The 15010-nt window shown below is 50.1% G+C and overlaps 1 protein-coding gene across 10 annotated transcripts in view; it reads right to left on the reverse strand.

Moving 5' to 3' along the window:
* Positions 1-15010, reverse strand: part of ATG16L2 (autophagy related 16 like 2) — a 72392-nt gene that overhangs the window by 13717 nt on the left and 43665 nt on the right. For 8 of the 10 annotated variants that reach the window (XM_053313204.1, XM_053313209.1, XM_053313206.1 and 5 more), the window contains 5 exons: positions 7321-7383; positions 5465-5573; positions 4963-5068; positions 2732-2802; positions 471-542 (listed from right to left, as the gene is read on the reverse strand). In XM_053313204.1, coding sequence (XP_053169179.1) covers positions 471-542; positions 2732-2802; positions 4963-5068; positions 5465-5573; positions 7321-7383 — 421 coding nt within the window. The remainder of the gene's footprint in view (positions 1-470; positions 543-2731; positions 2803-4962; positions 5069-5464; positions 5574-7320; positions 7384-15010) is intronic. The other 2 variants (XM_053313208.1, XM_053313202.1) reach the window with 1 other exon arrangement.

Consider the following 15010-nt stretch of genomic DNA (forward strand, 5'->3'; position numbering starts at 1 on the left):
TAGATTAGAGATCCTATCTCTCCACTTTCCTATCTAGAATGGAGTTCTCCAATAAAGACTCTTCATATTGACTTGTAACTATGAACTGGCTCCGAGTTTATTTTGGCTCTTAGCAGACACGCATGTCTGGGCAGACTCTGCTGTGTTTTGCCTCTGTGCACTCTGCTGTAATAGAAGGTATCTCTTACCAGAGAGAATTCCCAACAGCCGTTTTGGGGTGTGTTGGTGGGGTGGGGTGGGGTGGGGTGGGGGTAGCCCTGGTTGCTAGGGGTGTGTTCCCAGGGGATTTTGCCATTCTGAAGTTGGCAACTGCCACGTCACGCTTGGCAAGATTTGTGCCCCAGGATCCTCGGCACCACCAACGCAACAACACACTGGCTTCTCTTCTCCCCCCACACATGATGTTCCAAAACCAGCTCCTTCCTGCCCTTCACTCCCAGCACCCCGCAAACCAGCTCCAGCGAACTCACCTTGGATTTGCAGTCTCCAATCTTCCACAGCTGAGCAGCGTTGTTGTAGGTAGCAGCCAAAACGTGGCATCCCTGTGGAGGGGAGAGAGTTTGGATGAGAGCCGTGGGACTGCATGGCCAGCAGCCTCTCCTCTGCCTTGGCTGGATAACGGGATGTCTGGGGGTTCCCCCCCGTCAAGCTCTTCCTGGACTCGCCATTATTCTCTCTGGCTGCAGCAGCCTAAGGCAGGGCAGGGGCTCCCAAACTTGGCTCCCCAGTTTTATTTATTTATGGTTAGATTTACCGACCGCCTTTCATAAAACTAACCCAAGGCGCTTTACAAAAACCAATACAATAAAATTCCAGCCTTCCCTCCGCCCTCAGTCAAATGCTGGGGGCAGAACGTGGGCAGGGCCTGCCCGTGCTACCCAGCTCCTGCCTCCCAGATGATCACCCTTCCCTCCTCCGGCCTTGATCTCTGCAAACACACAACTGCCGGTCGGGCGTGTGCACAGCTCTCCTACGCTGGCTGGCCGCTCCTCTGACCCCCGTTTCAATGGCGAGAATGAGCCTATTATGTTCAGCAACACCTGCACAACCCGAGGGCGGTGTAGGCCCACATACCGCTCTGTATGCAACCACAGGCATTAGGTCCAATGGACACTCAGTAGTGCATTTCCCATTCCTATATTGCTACTTTCTGCCTAAAGATGCTGTTGGCCTTTTTTTGTGCGGCGTTTAGAGCGGCAGTGCGTCATGCTAAGAAGCTCATTTGTTTATTCGGAAATCTCTTCTGCCAGGTGGCAGCAGCTGGCTAACAGACCTTGAGAGCTCTGAGTCAGCCCCAGTTTTGATTCATTATGGATAGAAAAACTGTCTCTCTTTGAGGAATGTTTATTCTAAAGGATTGTGTTGATTCAACCCAAGTTTTTACATGCAGCTGCATGATGGCCTCTGCCATATACGCCTGGTCAATGCTCACAGAAACATAGGAAGCTGCCATATACTGAGTCAGACCATTGGTCTATCTAGCTCAGTATTGTCTTCACAGACTGGCAGCGGCTTCTCCAAGGTTGCAGGCAGGAATCTCTCTCAGCCCTCTCTTGGAGATGCTGCCAGGGAGGGAACTTTGGACCTTCTGTTCTTCCCAGAGCAGCTCCATCCCTTGAGGGGAATCTCTTAAAATGTTCACACTTCTAGTCTCCCATTCATATGCAAACAGGGCGGACCCTGCTTAGCTAAGGGGGCCAGTCATGCTTGCTACCACCAGACCAGTTCTCCTCTCCTTCCAAATGGCCCTCAGCAACTGCTCAGCAAGAACACAGAGGGAGAGCAAGCTGGTCTAGTGGTGGTGAGCATCAATAGTCCCCTTCACTAAGCGGGGTCTGCCCTGGTTTGCATTTGGATAGGGAACTGCCTGTAAGTGCTGCAAGAGATTCCCCTTGGGGTAGGGGGCTGCAGTTCAGTGGCAGAGCACCTGCTTGGCATGCAGAAATACAGTCCCAGATACATTTCCCAGCAGCATCTCCAGTGAGGGCTGGGAGAGATTCCTGAGCGCTGAGTGAAGCTGCAAGTGAGGTCTGTTTGTTTCTTTATTTGATTTATATCCTGCCCTTCCTAAAGTGGCTGAGGGTGGTTTATACTAAAAATAAAAATAAAATGCACAACATTTAAAATCAAAAGCAGATTAAAGTTACAATTAAATCTAGAGAACATTAGCATGAGATATCAATAAAAGCAGCCCATCTGAAGCTGCCCCCCCTGGGCTCAGCCCCAGACCTATTTCAACACCATCCCTGGAACGTGTGGAGCAGAGAGTGGTCCCAGGTTCAACCACCAGCTAAAAAGGGATCTCTGGCAGTAAGGCCGAGAAAGACCCGCTGTATAATCTGCTGCCAGTTAGAGTGGACAATACTGGGAGAAAGAAGCCAGTGGCCTGAATCATCAGGCAGCTTCACATATTCATATGAGCAGGGACTTTCCCTTGACCTAGGGGTTTATAAACTGGGTCCGCAGACACTGCTGGACTACAAATCCCATCACCCCAGCCACAAGGGCTGAAGACCAAAGATCACTGGGGCTGATGGGAGTTGTAGTCCGAAAACATCTGAGAACCCAAGGTTGGGAACCCCTGCCTTAATCCCTGAGGATGCTCCCCTGGAACACACACACACTTGAGATAAGTGGGGAGGCCCAGGGTACAGCTTCGAAGCAGGCTCAGTAAGTGACATCTTCACCATCAAGCACCAGCCAGACAGCTGGGACTCCCCACCACACTCACCGATGGGTCAAACTCAATGCTAGTGATGCCGCCGTTGGCGCCTTCCAACGTCTGCATGTTCTCCAGGCGGCCTAAGAACAGTTAAATAGAAAGGTAGTGACTCTTCCAGAGTCCCATTCACACCTTATGTACCATACTCATACAATGAGTGGACAGTGTACCCAGGCACAGCTCTGTACACAGGTACAGTCATTCACACGTTATGTTGTTCGTAGGTACAGAGGTACATGTCCTCTCTGTACCCTGCGTTAGAAGGGTCTGTATCCAGGTTTACTTTTAAAATGAACACTGGCAGAGGCGTAACTATAGGGGGGGCAGGGGGGGCACATGCCCCGGGCGCCATCTTTTCTGGTCACATGGGGGGCGCCGCCATGACCAAATTTTTTTAATTTTTTTTAAAAAATTTTTGTTAATACAAATGTTTCCTGCTCAGTGCAGCAGCGCTGCAGCAGTCAAGGGAGCACATTGGTGCCCCCTTCCCCACGAGCGGTCCCTTCCGCGCCGCCTGCGCCCCCCCATTGCTTTGCTAGCGCCTGGCGGCCAGTCAGTGGCCTGACTTGGCGGCGGCGGCGGGCGCTTGTGAGGAAAAACCTAAGTATAATGTAGTATGTTGGGGGGGGGGCGCGGTGGGGGGGGCGCCATTTCAGTGCTTGCCCCGGGCGCCGTTTTCCCTAGTTACGCCTCTGAACACTGGTACAGTCATTCACACAAACACATGTAAGAGTGTACAAATATCTGTACACTCGTAAGAACATAAGAACAGCCCTGCTGGATCAGGCCCAAGGAAGCCCATCTAGTCCAGCATCCCGTTCCCCACAGTGGCCCACCAGATACCGCTGGGAGCCTACAGGCAGGAGTTGAGGGCATGCCCTCACTCCTGCTGTTACTCCCCTGCAACTGTTACTCAGAGGCATCCTATCTTTGAAGCTGGAGATGGCTTGTAGCCCTCCAACTAGTAGCCGTTGATAGAACTCTCCTCCGTGAAGTTATCCAAACCCCTCTTAAAGCCATCCAGGTTATCGGCTGTCACCACATCTTGTGGCAGAGAATTCCACACGTGGATTATGCATTGTGTGAAAAAGTACCTCCATTTGTTGGTCCTAAATTTCCCGGCAATCATTTTCATGGGATGCCTCCTGGTTCTAGTGTTATGTGAGAGGGAGAAGAATTTCTCTCTCTCCACTTTCTCCACACCATGCACGATTTTACAGACCTCTATCATGTCTCCTCCTCGTACAGCATAATGTCTGAATTGGGCTAAGGTAGTCCTCACAAGCCAAAGCAAAGTAGTAGCCATGTCAGAAGAACCCGAACCCTATGAGGACTGAGAAACCCCAAGAGGTCAGCCCTGTATTTCCCTGAAGAGAGAGGAAGCAGTATGTTCCTCCTGCCTCTTAGCTCAGTTTCTGCCTCGGGATCAGGGTGTTGCAACTGGACTGTCCCTATGGTCATGCTGGTGCAGTGGTGAGCTTCCCACTGCTGCTCCCACCCCCAATCTCACCCTCCCCTCCCATCCCCTCCTCTGCAGAGGGTGAGTGACAGGCCCTGGTTAGGAGTAGGGCAGAGGCACCGCAAGGGCATCTTCCTGCCCTGGAGCAAACTTGTCAACAGGCAGGCAAGTGTTCTGGGTTGCAAAGTGGCACAGATGGGAAGGAAATAAGGCTGGTATTCTGATGGACAAATCAAGGATGATGCAGGAACTGGGTCCTTACAGTGGGAGGCTGCTCTTAATGCAGTTGGAGTCTTCCACGCTACCGGAATGTGTTTATGGGCATTGGGGATAGGGATGGGAAGGGGTTTACACTGATCTTCCCTGCCTCCAGAAGTGCTCTGGGCCTTCCAAAAATATATCCCTGAGGGCTATGCAATCCTTGGGGACATATTTTTAGAAGGCACAGGGCACTTCTAGAGGCCAGGAAGATTCGCAAGAATTGCTCCCCGCCACCAAGAGGGTCCCCAGTAGTGGGGAAACCTCCTGCTGTGTCCTCCTCACTTTGTTAGTCAGGATGTGAGCCACTGTCCCCAACCGGAGGATATAACTTTATGAATTGCCAAATTCAGAGGTAGAGCAGCAAGAGCCCAGAATACCACCCAAATGCCTTATTATCTCTGTACGTCTGGACCACTTGTAGCAGACGCCTGACAAGATCCCCTACTGCCTCATTAAAGGCCAGATTCTGCATTATTCAGCCATGGGAGAGGGCAGGCAATATGTTTGGCCCTCAACTCACCTCCAACCACATTCCAGAGCCTGATCAGCCTGTCTGTCCCACCTGTGGCCAGCATGCCTGAGTTTGGGCTGAACTTGATGGCGTTGACTTCAGAGAGATGGGCTTCCTTGAGAGGGGGCAAAGAAGAAGTCCATCACAGGGATGCCAGTTACTATCAGACTCCACTCCAGAACACTTGGTGATAGGTCTGCTTGTGCAGACGATTATCCTAAGCCCACAAATTCTGCCTGATTTACCATGAACATACGATGCTACCTCATATTGAGTCAGACAATGGATCCTTTTAGCCAGTATTTGTCTATTCTGACTGGCAAAAGCCCTCCTGGGACCTTCTGCCTGCAAAAAGGATCCTGTTCCACTGAGCTATGAGGCTGGATGCACAGACTCTTCCACAAGCTAGTTGGAGGTTTGAGCAGGGGGAGGCGCATCCAAAATTAAAAACCAGGGTAGCAAATGTGTCCATGATAGGAAGCAGATTGCTCCTTTGGAATCTCCGACTTACCTGCTCGTCACTCACTGTGGAAGGAAGGCAAGCAGCCACACAAGTGGGGATGTAGCAGTACTGGTGCTCTGACGCGGTGCTAAACGAGTTGCCACGTTTCATCCTGAAACTAAGCAGAGCAAGTGCAGAGGAAAGTGCTGGGCCACAGACCCTTCCCTATCTTAGAGACTGGAGATGCTGTCATGCTTCGGACTTCACAGCCAACTAATGGCTTGGCCATTTGAACTGGCTTCATGCTGATGGACTCTCCCTCCCCTCATGCATTCGGATTCCCTCCTTTACTTGGCTCATGGTAGCAGTAGTTTTGCTGTGATGTTAGAACTGGGTAAAATGCAAACCATGGTTTGGGTCCTTCAGTCAGCAATAAGCTGCATGATGTGATCCACTTTCGCACAATTTCCAAGTGCGAACTTATTCACCTTCCACACACTCCTGCAGGTTTCTATCTTCCTTCCCAGTACAAATTCACATTCTGTGCAGGTGCACAGCAGGGTCTTTGCGTGATTTTACAGTTCCACCTGCTGGCCAACTCTTGTTTTCTGAGAAGAATTGATTGCTACTTTTCTAGTGAATGAGGAAAGAGGCTGTTTCTTCTTGGAAAGCAAAAGCTGGCCAGCAGGAGATCATCAGTCATACAAGGACCCTGCTCTGCACCTGAACAGAGTGTGAATTCATGCTGGGAAGGCAGACAGACAGAAACCTAGAGGAGTGTGTGGCGTGTCAGTAAACCCACATGTGGAACTTCTGCAAAAGCTTTTCAAGTTGTACATTTTCTTGTCATCTGGAGGGACCCTTTGTCTCCAAACTGGAACGGAAAACCCTCTTCAAACCTTGGTTTCCAATTTTGATTTGGGGTAAACTACGGTTTGCAATAATAATAGTTTACCCAATTCAGATGTCGCAGCAAACTTTAGCTACTGTGAACAGGAAGTGAGAGAGAAAACTGGTGCATAAGAAAGAAGAAAGGAGGGTGCAACCCAAAGCCCCTTCACTGTGGTGAGACTATGGCTGGTCTGTGACATCTTCTAGACTAAGATGTTGTCTTCCATGCAAAGGGATGGAAGGGAGTTCCAGTATTGGCTGGAATAAAATCTGTCAACAAAGATTCAGTCTCAAAATTTCTCATTTGGACATGGATAATTTAAATCCGGAGTTGTACACTGTGGTCATCATCCAGCTCTACACATGGGTAACTAATCACAGCTGTTGGCTCCTACATGCTCCCCACACACAAAAAGACACAGCCAGCCATTCAGTGGGGCATGAACAATCTCATACTGTGGATAGGGGTGTGTATTTAGATGTCCGTCCACAGCACCAACTACTACCAAAGCAGCTTCCCCATGTAGCTCTCCTCTGCTAGACCGGAGAATATGGGGCACATATTTCTATCTGTATATCATGTGGTTAAATACGTACATTTTGTGTTTGTTCTGGCAACAATAACAAAAGGAAAATGCCAATTTAAACATTTATAGAATGCCAACATTGAAAATTTGGAATGCTGGCCTTTTTTCAGCTCCGCAAACGTTCGATAGTCCTGGCACTGCGAGGGAGCTATAGGTAAAGCAAGCTACACAGCCTTCTGCTTATAATGAATATATTAGCATTCTATGGTTGTCACAAGGGCGGCAACAAGGAAGAAGGATGGGATCCACACTGATAATACCTTTCACAAAATGAAGAAGAGTTCTGTGCACTTCTAAAGTTTGCCACCTGCCCTGCTGAATACAGATGATCCGGTGACAGGCTGTCATCAGATTGATTCCAGATCTTACGCTGACTTTTTGTGGCAACTGATTTAGATTCCAGACCCAAATAACACAGAACCAACACAAAGTGAACAACCAACTTACTCAAAGAAACCCTTGAAAACATCCATATATCTGGTGAGGGACATGGAGGTAGCAGAGGCGGATCTAAATGAGAAGCCAAATGGGAAAGATGAAAAACCATGAATGGGAAATGGAGAGCATGGAGCAGGGATGGAGGTAGGGGATATGGATTGGCCAATGATGAGAGGGTCAGTGTTAGCCAATCAGGAGAGCTGTCATTGTGTCAAGGCTAAGGTCAGTAGGGATGTGCAAAAAACCGGCTTGGCCTGTTTGGTTTGAATTCGAACCAGCTTCGAACCAGGGTGGTTAGGTTAGGTTTTGGTTTTGCTCGAATCCCCCCCCCCCGATTCAGTTCAAATTTGAACTGATTATAAAAGGTTCTACTTAGGGTATGATGGGGACTCAAACTGGCCCATTACTCCCTATGTAGAGCACCTAGGGGCACAAAACTGGGGTGGATGGTAGACACCCATGGGTGCCAACCACCCACCGAACCTCAAAACAATCAGACACTCTTATGATTTTTAATGAATTTTTGAAGAGTTTTCCAATTTTTGCATTTCTCCCATAGGGAATAATGGGGATTTGAGGCAGCCCCATTCCCCCCTTTGGGGAGTGCCAGGGCACCCCAAAGTGGGTCTGGGGGCATGGTGGGTTATGCCACAACTCCCCCCAGGCAGCCTCAAGCTGGTGGGGTTCATGGTTTCTCCCCAGGAATATTTCATTTACTGTCCTTGTAAAAAGTCTATCTCTATCAAAGTAGCTTCTCTGGTGTGTGTGTGTGTGTATGCGTGCGCGTGCATGTGTGTGTCAGTAGAACCAAACGAGAGGGTGGATCTTAATAAAAACAATTCACAAATACACATATTCACAAGTATATATACAAATCCATCTAGATAGCAGCTATACAATAATATTTACACCACCAACAACTATCTAGCTACACAAACCAGACCAAAAACACTATCTACAGAAAGGGGGGGACACCCCCTCTGCTATTACTGCTGACAACTCCATCACACACCCACCAGAAGAAACCTACACACACACACACAAATATGCACACACACCACTTCTATCTACACAAGCACATATTTACACACACTGGAATATTTACAAATATCCATTTTGGCAGTCCCGCTGCCCTCCTCATGGAAGTCTACTATGTACAGCATCAAGCAACACAACACACATCAACATATTTACACATCTACACAGTGTCACACTGACACAAACCACCTAGTGTCTGTGTGTGTGCCCATGGCCCCCTGAGTGCTGTGGACAGGTGGAACCAGGGGCTACTTCAGCATCAGGTTACGCCAGTGGGGGGGGTGTATCCAGTTGCCAAGTCACCGCACTAGCAGGCATGCTGCGACTTGGCACGGCTGAAGGAGGAAGGGTCTGGATGAGTGGAAGCTGCCGCCGGGCAGGTGACCAGCGCCATGGGTCAATCACTCACCCAGCTCAACCTCTAGCTCAGGGCAGCACAGCAGTGGGAGGTTAACCTTGAGGAAAACCAGCTGCTCAACCAAGCCGGGGTCCAACCGGGACCAAGCAGGTGTTACCAGGTCGCCAGCACGTGAAACACCTGCTCGCTCTGGATGCTGGTTGGTGGGCAGGAGAGGAGGCGTGCAGCAACCACGGCCAGGTCCGGCCAGACTTTGGGGTAGGGTGCACAGAACTGCACGTGGTCTGTTTAGGGGTCTTCCTCCACAGGCTCCTCCAAGTACTGGGCAATGCATTGCGCAGCACTGGTGTGCCTGGTAGGCCGAGCCTCCTGCAAACCGGGCAAGGCGCCAAGGCACACCCGCTTAAACCACTGGGCTGATTTAGCAGGAGGAATTGCCTGTTGTGTTGGCACCACTGCCTGGGATGCCACACCGCCGGACTGGGAATAGGAAGGGGTGGGAGTTGAAGGGTTGCCCGCACTGCTGCTGCTGGGTGTGGGTCACGCACGCTTGTGGGCTGCACCACCACCACCCTTCCGGTCTCTGCCAGTTCTAATGACCTCCTCTTTCCTAACTTTATCGACCAGGAGGTCCCTCCAGCAGGGCAAGTCATCTGTGCAAATGACATTGCCCTTGATGGTCGGATCACAGAGACAAGCCAGGATGTACTCCTCCCTGTCACCCAACTCATTGACCAGCTTGTTGACAAACCCAACCCTCAGCCTTCCAGCCAGAGCACGCCCCTCTGGCGTGGTCAGAGAAGTCTGGAAATCACCTATCAGGTTCTCCAGGAGGAGGAGGGCCTGGCTCAGAGGAGTGGTGTCACCACACAAGCTCTTCGTGGCAAACAGGAAGAGCTTGAGTGCTGACACCATCTCAGACATGAGCTTCCACTCTGCATTGGATAGGTCACACACATAAAAGGACTCATTCCTCGCCAGGTTGTTGAGGGCCACTTCCTGCTCTAGGAGGCGCTGGAACAAGAGGGAGATGGAGTTCTACTGGGTATCTACATCCATGGGGATGAGATGTTGTGGAAGCCCATGGACACACTGCCACTCGCGAAGCAGGCTCCTGGATTTCTCACTCCGGTGGAAGTGGGTTGCAACCTTGTGGGACTTCTCCACAAGTGCAGCTGTGGCAGCAACAGCCCCTACCATGGGGCGGCCATGTTCCTTGGATACCTTCACATCCTTGAGGCCAAGGGCGTCCCTGGCAGTTAGGTGGAGTGTGTGTGCCATGCAGCAGAGGTTCACACACTTCAACACTAACTCTACCGCTGCCATTACGTTGGAGCCATCGTCTGTCACAATGAAGTCCCGGGAGAGGTGTGGCAACCAGCCTATCCACTCCTCAATTTGGTGGCCGAGTACAGCTGCCACCTCCTCCTTGGTGTGCTTGACATTCAAGGTCTCCATGATGGCCCACCTGTGCCGAAGTGCGGTATGGGACACGCTGGAGCCAGGGGCAGCACCGGAGGTCCCCTCTCTCTCTGGACCCCACCAGTGGGCAGTCAGGGCCAGGAAAGCAGCGTGCCTCACACTCACACTGTTCCACAGATCAGTGGTGAAATGCACACTGATGCCAGCCAGTGCTGTATGCAGCATGGCTGACATGAGTTCCCTGCACCTCCTGTACAGGGAGGGGACCACATTCCAGCTGAACATGGTCCTTGAGAGGATGGTGTAGTCGGGCACTAGCAGCTGGACTATCTGGCAGAAGTCAGAGTTCTCGACTACCTGAAAAGGCTGGTCTTCAGTGGCCATCATCTCCCCTATGAGGCAGGTGAGGAGATGTGGGTCCCCATGGAGAGGGTGTGTCTTGCCGTATGACTGCATCCACTGCTTGACTGGCAGCATGGAAGCTGGCCCACTGGCCTTGTCAGCGCTAGCTGCAGGCACACGGGGAGCACTAGCACTGCCAGCAGAGTCAAGGGGATGCCGTCACATGTATCACCACATGGAGGTCGTCCCCAGATTCTTAGCATCCTTGCCCTGACTGACCTGTGCCCTGCAGTGGACACAGTGAGCAGTGGTTGGGGCATCTTGAGGGACCTCAAAATGCTGCAAAACATCACTGCTCTGGGTGGCCTCTGGTGCCCTGGGTGCTGTCTTGGGCCTCTTGGGTGATGGCAGACCTAGGTGGTCTGCTGGTGCTCGCCCACAGCCGTCACCCACCTCATTTCCACCCTGCACAGAAGAAGAAGGGTCCCGCTTCGCTGGAAGAGGGGCCGCCCCCTCCACCTCAGCAGCAGACCCTTCCCCCTTGGAGCCAGACTGGGAGGACCCAGCACTGGATTCCACCATGACAGGTAACAGGCTGAGGCAGATAAGACATAGGTACCTATTGTGTGGGGTTAGAACCCAGGAGATGATTTTGATCTGCCGTTTCTGGATGGGGTCACATTTCCCCAGAAGGAACAGGTATGCAGTCTGGGGGTTCTTCTGGACACAAAACTCTCCCTGGTGTCCCAGGCTGAGGCAGTGGCCAGAGGTGCCTTTTATCAGCTTCGGCTGATACACCAACTGTGTCCGTTTTTTGAGATAAATGACTTCAGAACAGTAGTACATCTGCTCTACTGCAATGTGCTCTATTTGGGGCTGCCTTTGTACATAGTCCGGAAACTGCAGTCCAGAATGCAGCAGCCAGGTTGGTCTCTGGGTCATTTCGGAGAGACCATATCACTCCTATCTTAAAAGATCTACATTGGCTGCCGATATGTTTCCGGGCAAAGTACAAGGTTTTGGTTATAACCTATAAAGCCCTAAGCAGCTTGGGCCCTGGTTATTTAAGAGAATGTCTTCTTTGCTATGAATCACATCGTCCATTGAGATCATCTGGAGAGGTTCTTCTGCAGTTGCCACTGGCTCGTCTGGTGGCTACTCAGAGACGGGCCTTCTCCATTGCTGCCCTGAGGCTTTGGAACACACTTCCTGCTGAAATGAGCCTCCCCATCTCTTACAATTTTAAAAACAGCAGTCAAGATGCATTTGTTCATCCAGGCTTTTAATCAGATATTGTTTTAACTGTGTTTTAATAGTTTTAACATTTTTAATTTTAATTGTTGAAATGTTCTAATCTTTTTATTGGTTGTTTTTATTGTTTTGTTGTAAACCGCCCAGAGAACTTGCGTTTGGGGCAGTATAAAAATATGTTACATACATACATGGGACAAAGGGGGCAACAAAAGGTAATCACTCAGCCCCTTGTTGTCCTGGAGATCCTCTGCCCCACACACTGGTCAGGAGAAAAAAGAAGGAATTCCAGACCAGTGGCAGGCAGGCACAGCTGGGGTGGGGAGAGGGCAGAATGAAAAACTTTCCAGCTATTTCACCCGCCCCCAAAAACAAACCAAAGTAAAAATACTGATTAAATAAATAAAAAGGCTGGTGGGAAAAAAGGCTGTGGGGGTGGGGATGGGGATGGGGAAAGGGTGGGCAGGCGGGGAAGGGAAGGACAGAGGTGCTGGACTCTGGAGCCGGCAGTGTGCTAAGCACAGCAATAAAAGGTTTAACAAAGAAAGCACCTGCTCCAGAGAAAACAGGGAAACCCCCCCCCCAAAAAAACCCAGAATAAAATAAAAACAACTAGCAGTGGCTGCTGAGCAGAGGAGGACTCTCTCTATCTCAACTCAGCCAACAGATTTAAAAGCAGCAGCCACCACAAAAGCAAAGAAGGTGGGGGAAAGTGGGGACTAGGTTAGGGAAATGGACCAGAGAGAGGCCTCAGGCCAAAGGGCCTGGGCCTCCCTGGCCCAGAGGAAAGGAGGGGGAGAGAAAGAGAGAGACTCACTCACTCAGGGGAAAAAAAATAAAAGCAGCAGAACACACACACATACACAGTCACACAAGGGGGAAAATGATTTAAAGCAGGAGAGAGAAGGGGGGGGACAGGTATGAGGGAGGATTGGGAACAAAAACACAGCAGCAGTAGGCCAGAAAGAACCCAAAAAAGACTGCAGCCAGAGTGATTTTGCTAGGCCAGAGGCTTGGCTTTAAATAGGATTTGAAATTCCCTCCTTTGGGAGCCCCCACCTTTGCCCTCCCCCAGCCAATAGGGTGCCAGTACTCAAGGATTGGCACAGTGCAGAGCCTACCAGAGAGATGGATTCATCTGGCCAATCAGGGAAGCAATAACTCAGCCAATGAAACCAAGCAACACAAGTCACACAAGATAAAGGACAACATCTAAAATGGCCTCTAGAACCTTCGAACAGGCTCAAACAGGCTCGAACCCAGCCTGGCTCGATCAGTTCAAACTTGGACCGGCATTGGCGATGCAATGCCCTGTTTGGTCCGAGTTTGAATCTTCGAACCGAACCGGTTCGGGTTTGAACCTGTTTGCACTTTCCTAAAGGTCAGTGCCTGGATGTGAGATGCTGGGGAATCCCTGGATGATGCCTTGAACAGGCTTGAACCAAACCTGGCTTGATTGGCTCGAACTCGGATGGGCATTGGTGATGCAATGCCCTGTTTGGTCTGAGTTCGAACCGAACCAGTTCGGGTTTGAACCTGTTTGCACATCCCTAAAGGTCAGTGCCTAGATGGGAGATGCCAGGGAATCCCTGGGTGATGCCTTAAGCAGGAAAGACAGGATAACGATACCAGCAACAATTCCTCATTTATTTGCTGGTGTTCTTCTGTTCCTACATTCCTTCACTGTTTCTCTCACTTCTTTCCTCATCTTTCTGCATGCACCATATTTTTTCTTCATAAAGGCTACTTCTGAAGCATGGGTGGGGGAGGAGAAAATATGAGCATAAGTCTGCACACCTTTCAGGGCAGCTTGAAGTTAATAATTAACTTAATTAATTTGAAGCACTTGGATGGCACACACCCCGAGGTTTAACACACAATCAACACAGGGAATCATTGTGTGTTAGTGAGATGGAGGAAGGAGACCTTCTCTGTTGGCACAGGCTGAATGTTTTAGGTAGGGATGCTTATAGAAATCTCTCCTGCCAGTTTTTTCTCTGGGTTTCAGGTTCTGGACTACCAGAACTTCTTATCAGACTTTTTACAAGTCTGCAGCTATTGGTGAATGACCAGGAGAGAGATCTTGGGGTTGTGGTGGATAGTTTGTTGAAAGTGTTGACTCAGTGCGTGGCAACTGTGAAAAAGGTGAATTGCATGCTAGGGTTTATTAGGAAGGAGACTGAAAATAAAAATACTAATATTATAATGCCCTTATGCAAATCTATGGTGTGGCCATATGTGGAGCACGGCACGCAGTTGTGGTCACCGTTATCTTAAGAAGGACGTTGCAGAACTGGAAAAGGTGCAGAAGAGGGTAACCAAGAGGATCAGGAGCCTGGAGCATCTTCCTTATGTGGCAAGGCTACAGCATCTGGGGCTCTTTAGTTTGGAAAAGAGGTGACTACAGGGAAACATGATGGAGGTGCACAAAATTAGGCATGCAGTAGAGACAGTGGTGAGAGAGAATTTTTTCTCCCTCTTTCAGAACACTAGAACCAGGGGTCATACCCGGAAACTGATGGGCCGGGAAATTTAGGACCAACAACCGGAAGTACTTTTTCCACACAGTGCATAATTAATTCTCTGACTACCATGGGATGTGGTGATGGCCACTCGCTTGGATGGCTTTAAAAGGGGCTTTTAAAGGGACAAATGCATGGAGGGCAGGTCTATCAGTGGCTACTAGTCTGATGGCTCTAGGCCACCTCCAGCCGCAGAGGCAAAATGCTTCCAAATACCAGTTGCAGGGGAGCAACAGGAGGAGAGAGGGCATGCCCTCACCTCTTGCCACTGGGCTTCTAAAGATCATCAGGTTGGCCCCTGTGTGAAACGGGATGCTGGACTGGATGGGCCCTGGGCCTGATCCAGCAGGGCGGTTCTTATCTTCTTATGTTATGTTCTTATGTTACATGTCAGAATCCACAGATCTTCCAGATTTTTATTTAAATATAATAAACTAGAGCTCTTGGTGAACTTCTGCAGAGAGACAATGTTAACAAAAAGGAAAGAAGCAGTGCTAAAATAAAAATAAAACTTTCATGGTGGGCTAAGAATGGTTTTTTTTAATTCCCCAAAAAGCACAAATCCCTTTAGCAACATCCCTTTATCAATGAACAGTGTGGAGAGCCTATAGGGGGTTTGTGGGGAGAGCGGGCTTGACCTGCTCTCCCCACAGACGCGCAGGGAGACCTCTCTGGCCGACGGACTGGCCGCCCAGATGATCGCCAGCTCCGTCATGGAGACGGAAGGGGCAGTGGGGTCTGGGGGCCTCCTGGCTCCCATAGGTCC

The sequence above is a fragment of the Hemicordylus capensis genome, chromosome 3 (genome assembly GCF_027244095.1).
Source record: "Hemicordylus capensis ecotype Gifberg chromosome 3, rHemCap1.1.pri, whole genome shotgun sequence".
Classification (NCBI taxonomy): Eukaryota; Metazoa; Chordata; class Lepidosauria; order Squamata; family Cordylidae; genus Hemicordylus; species Hemicordylus capensis.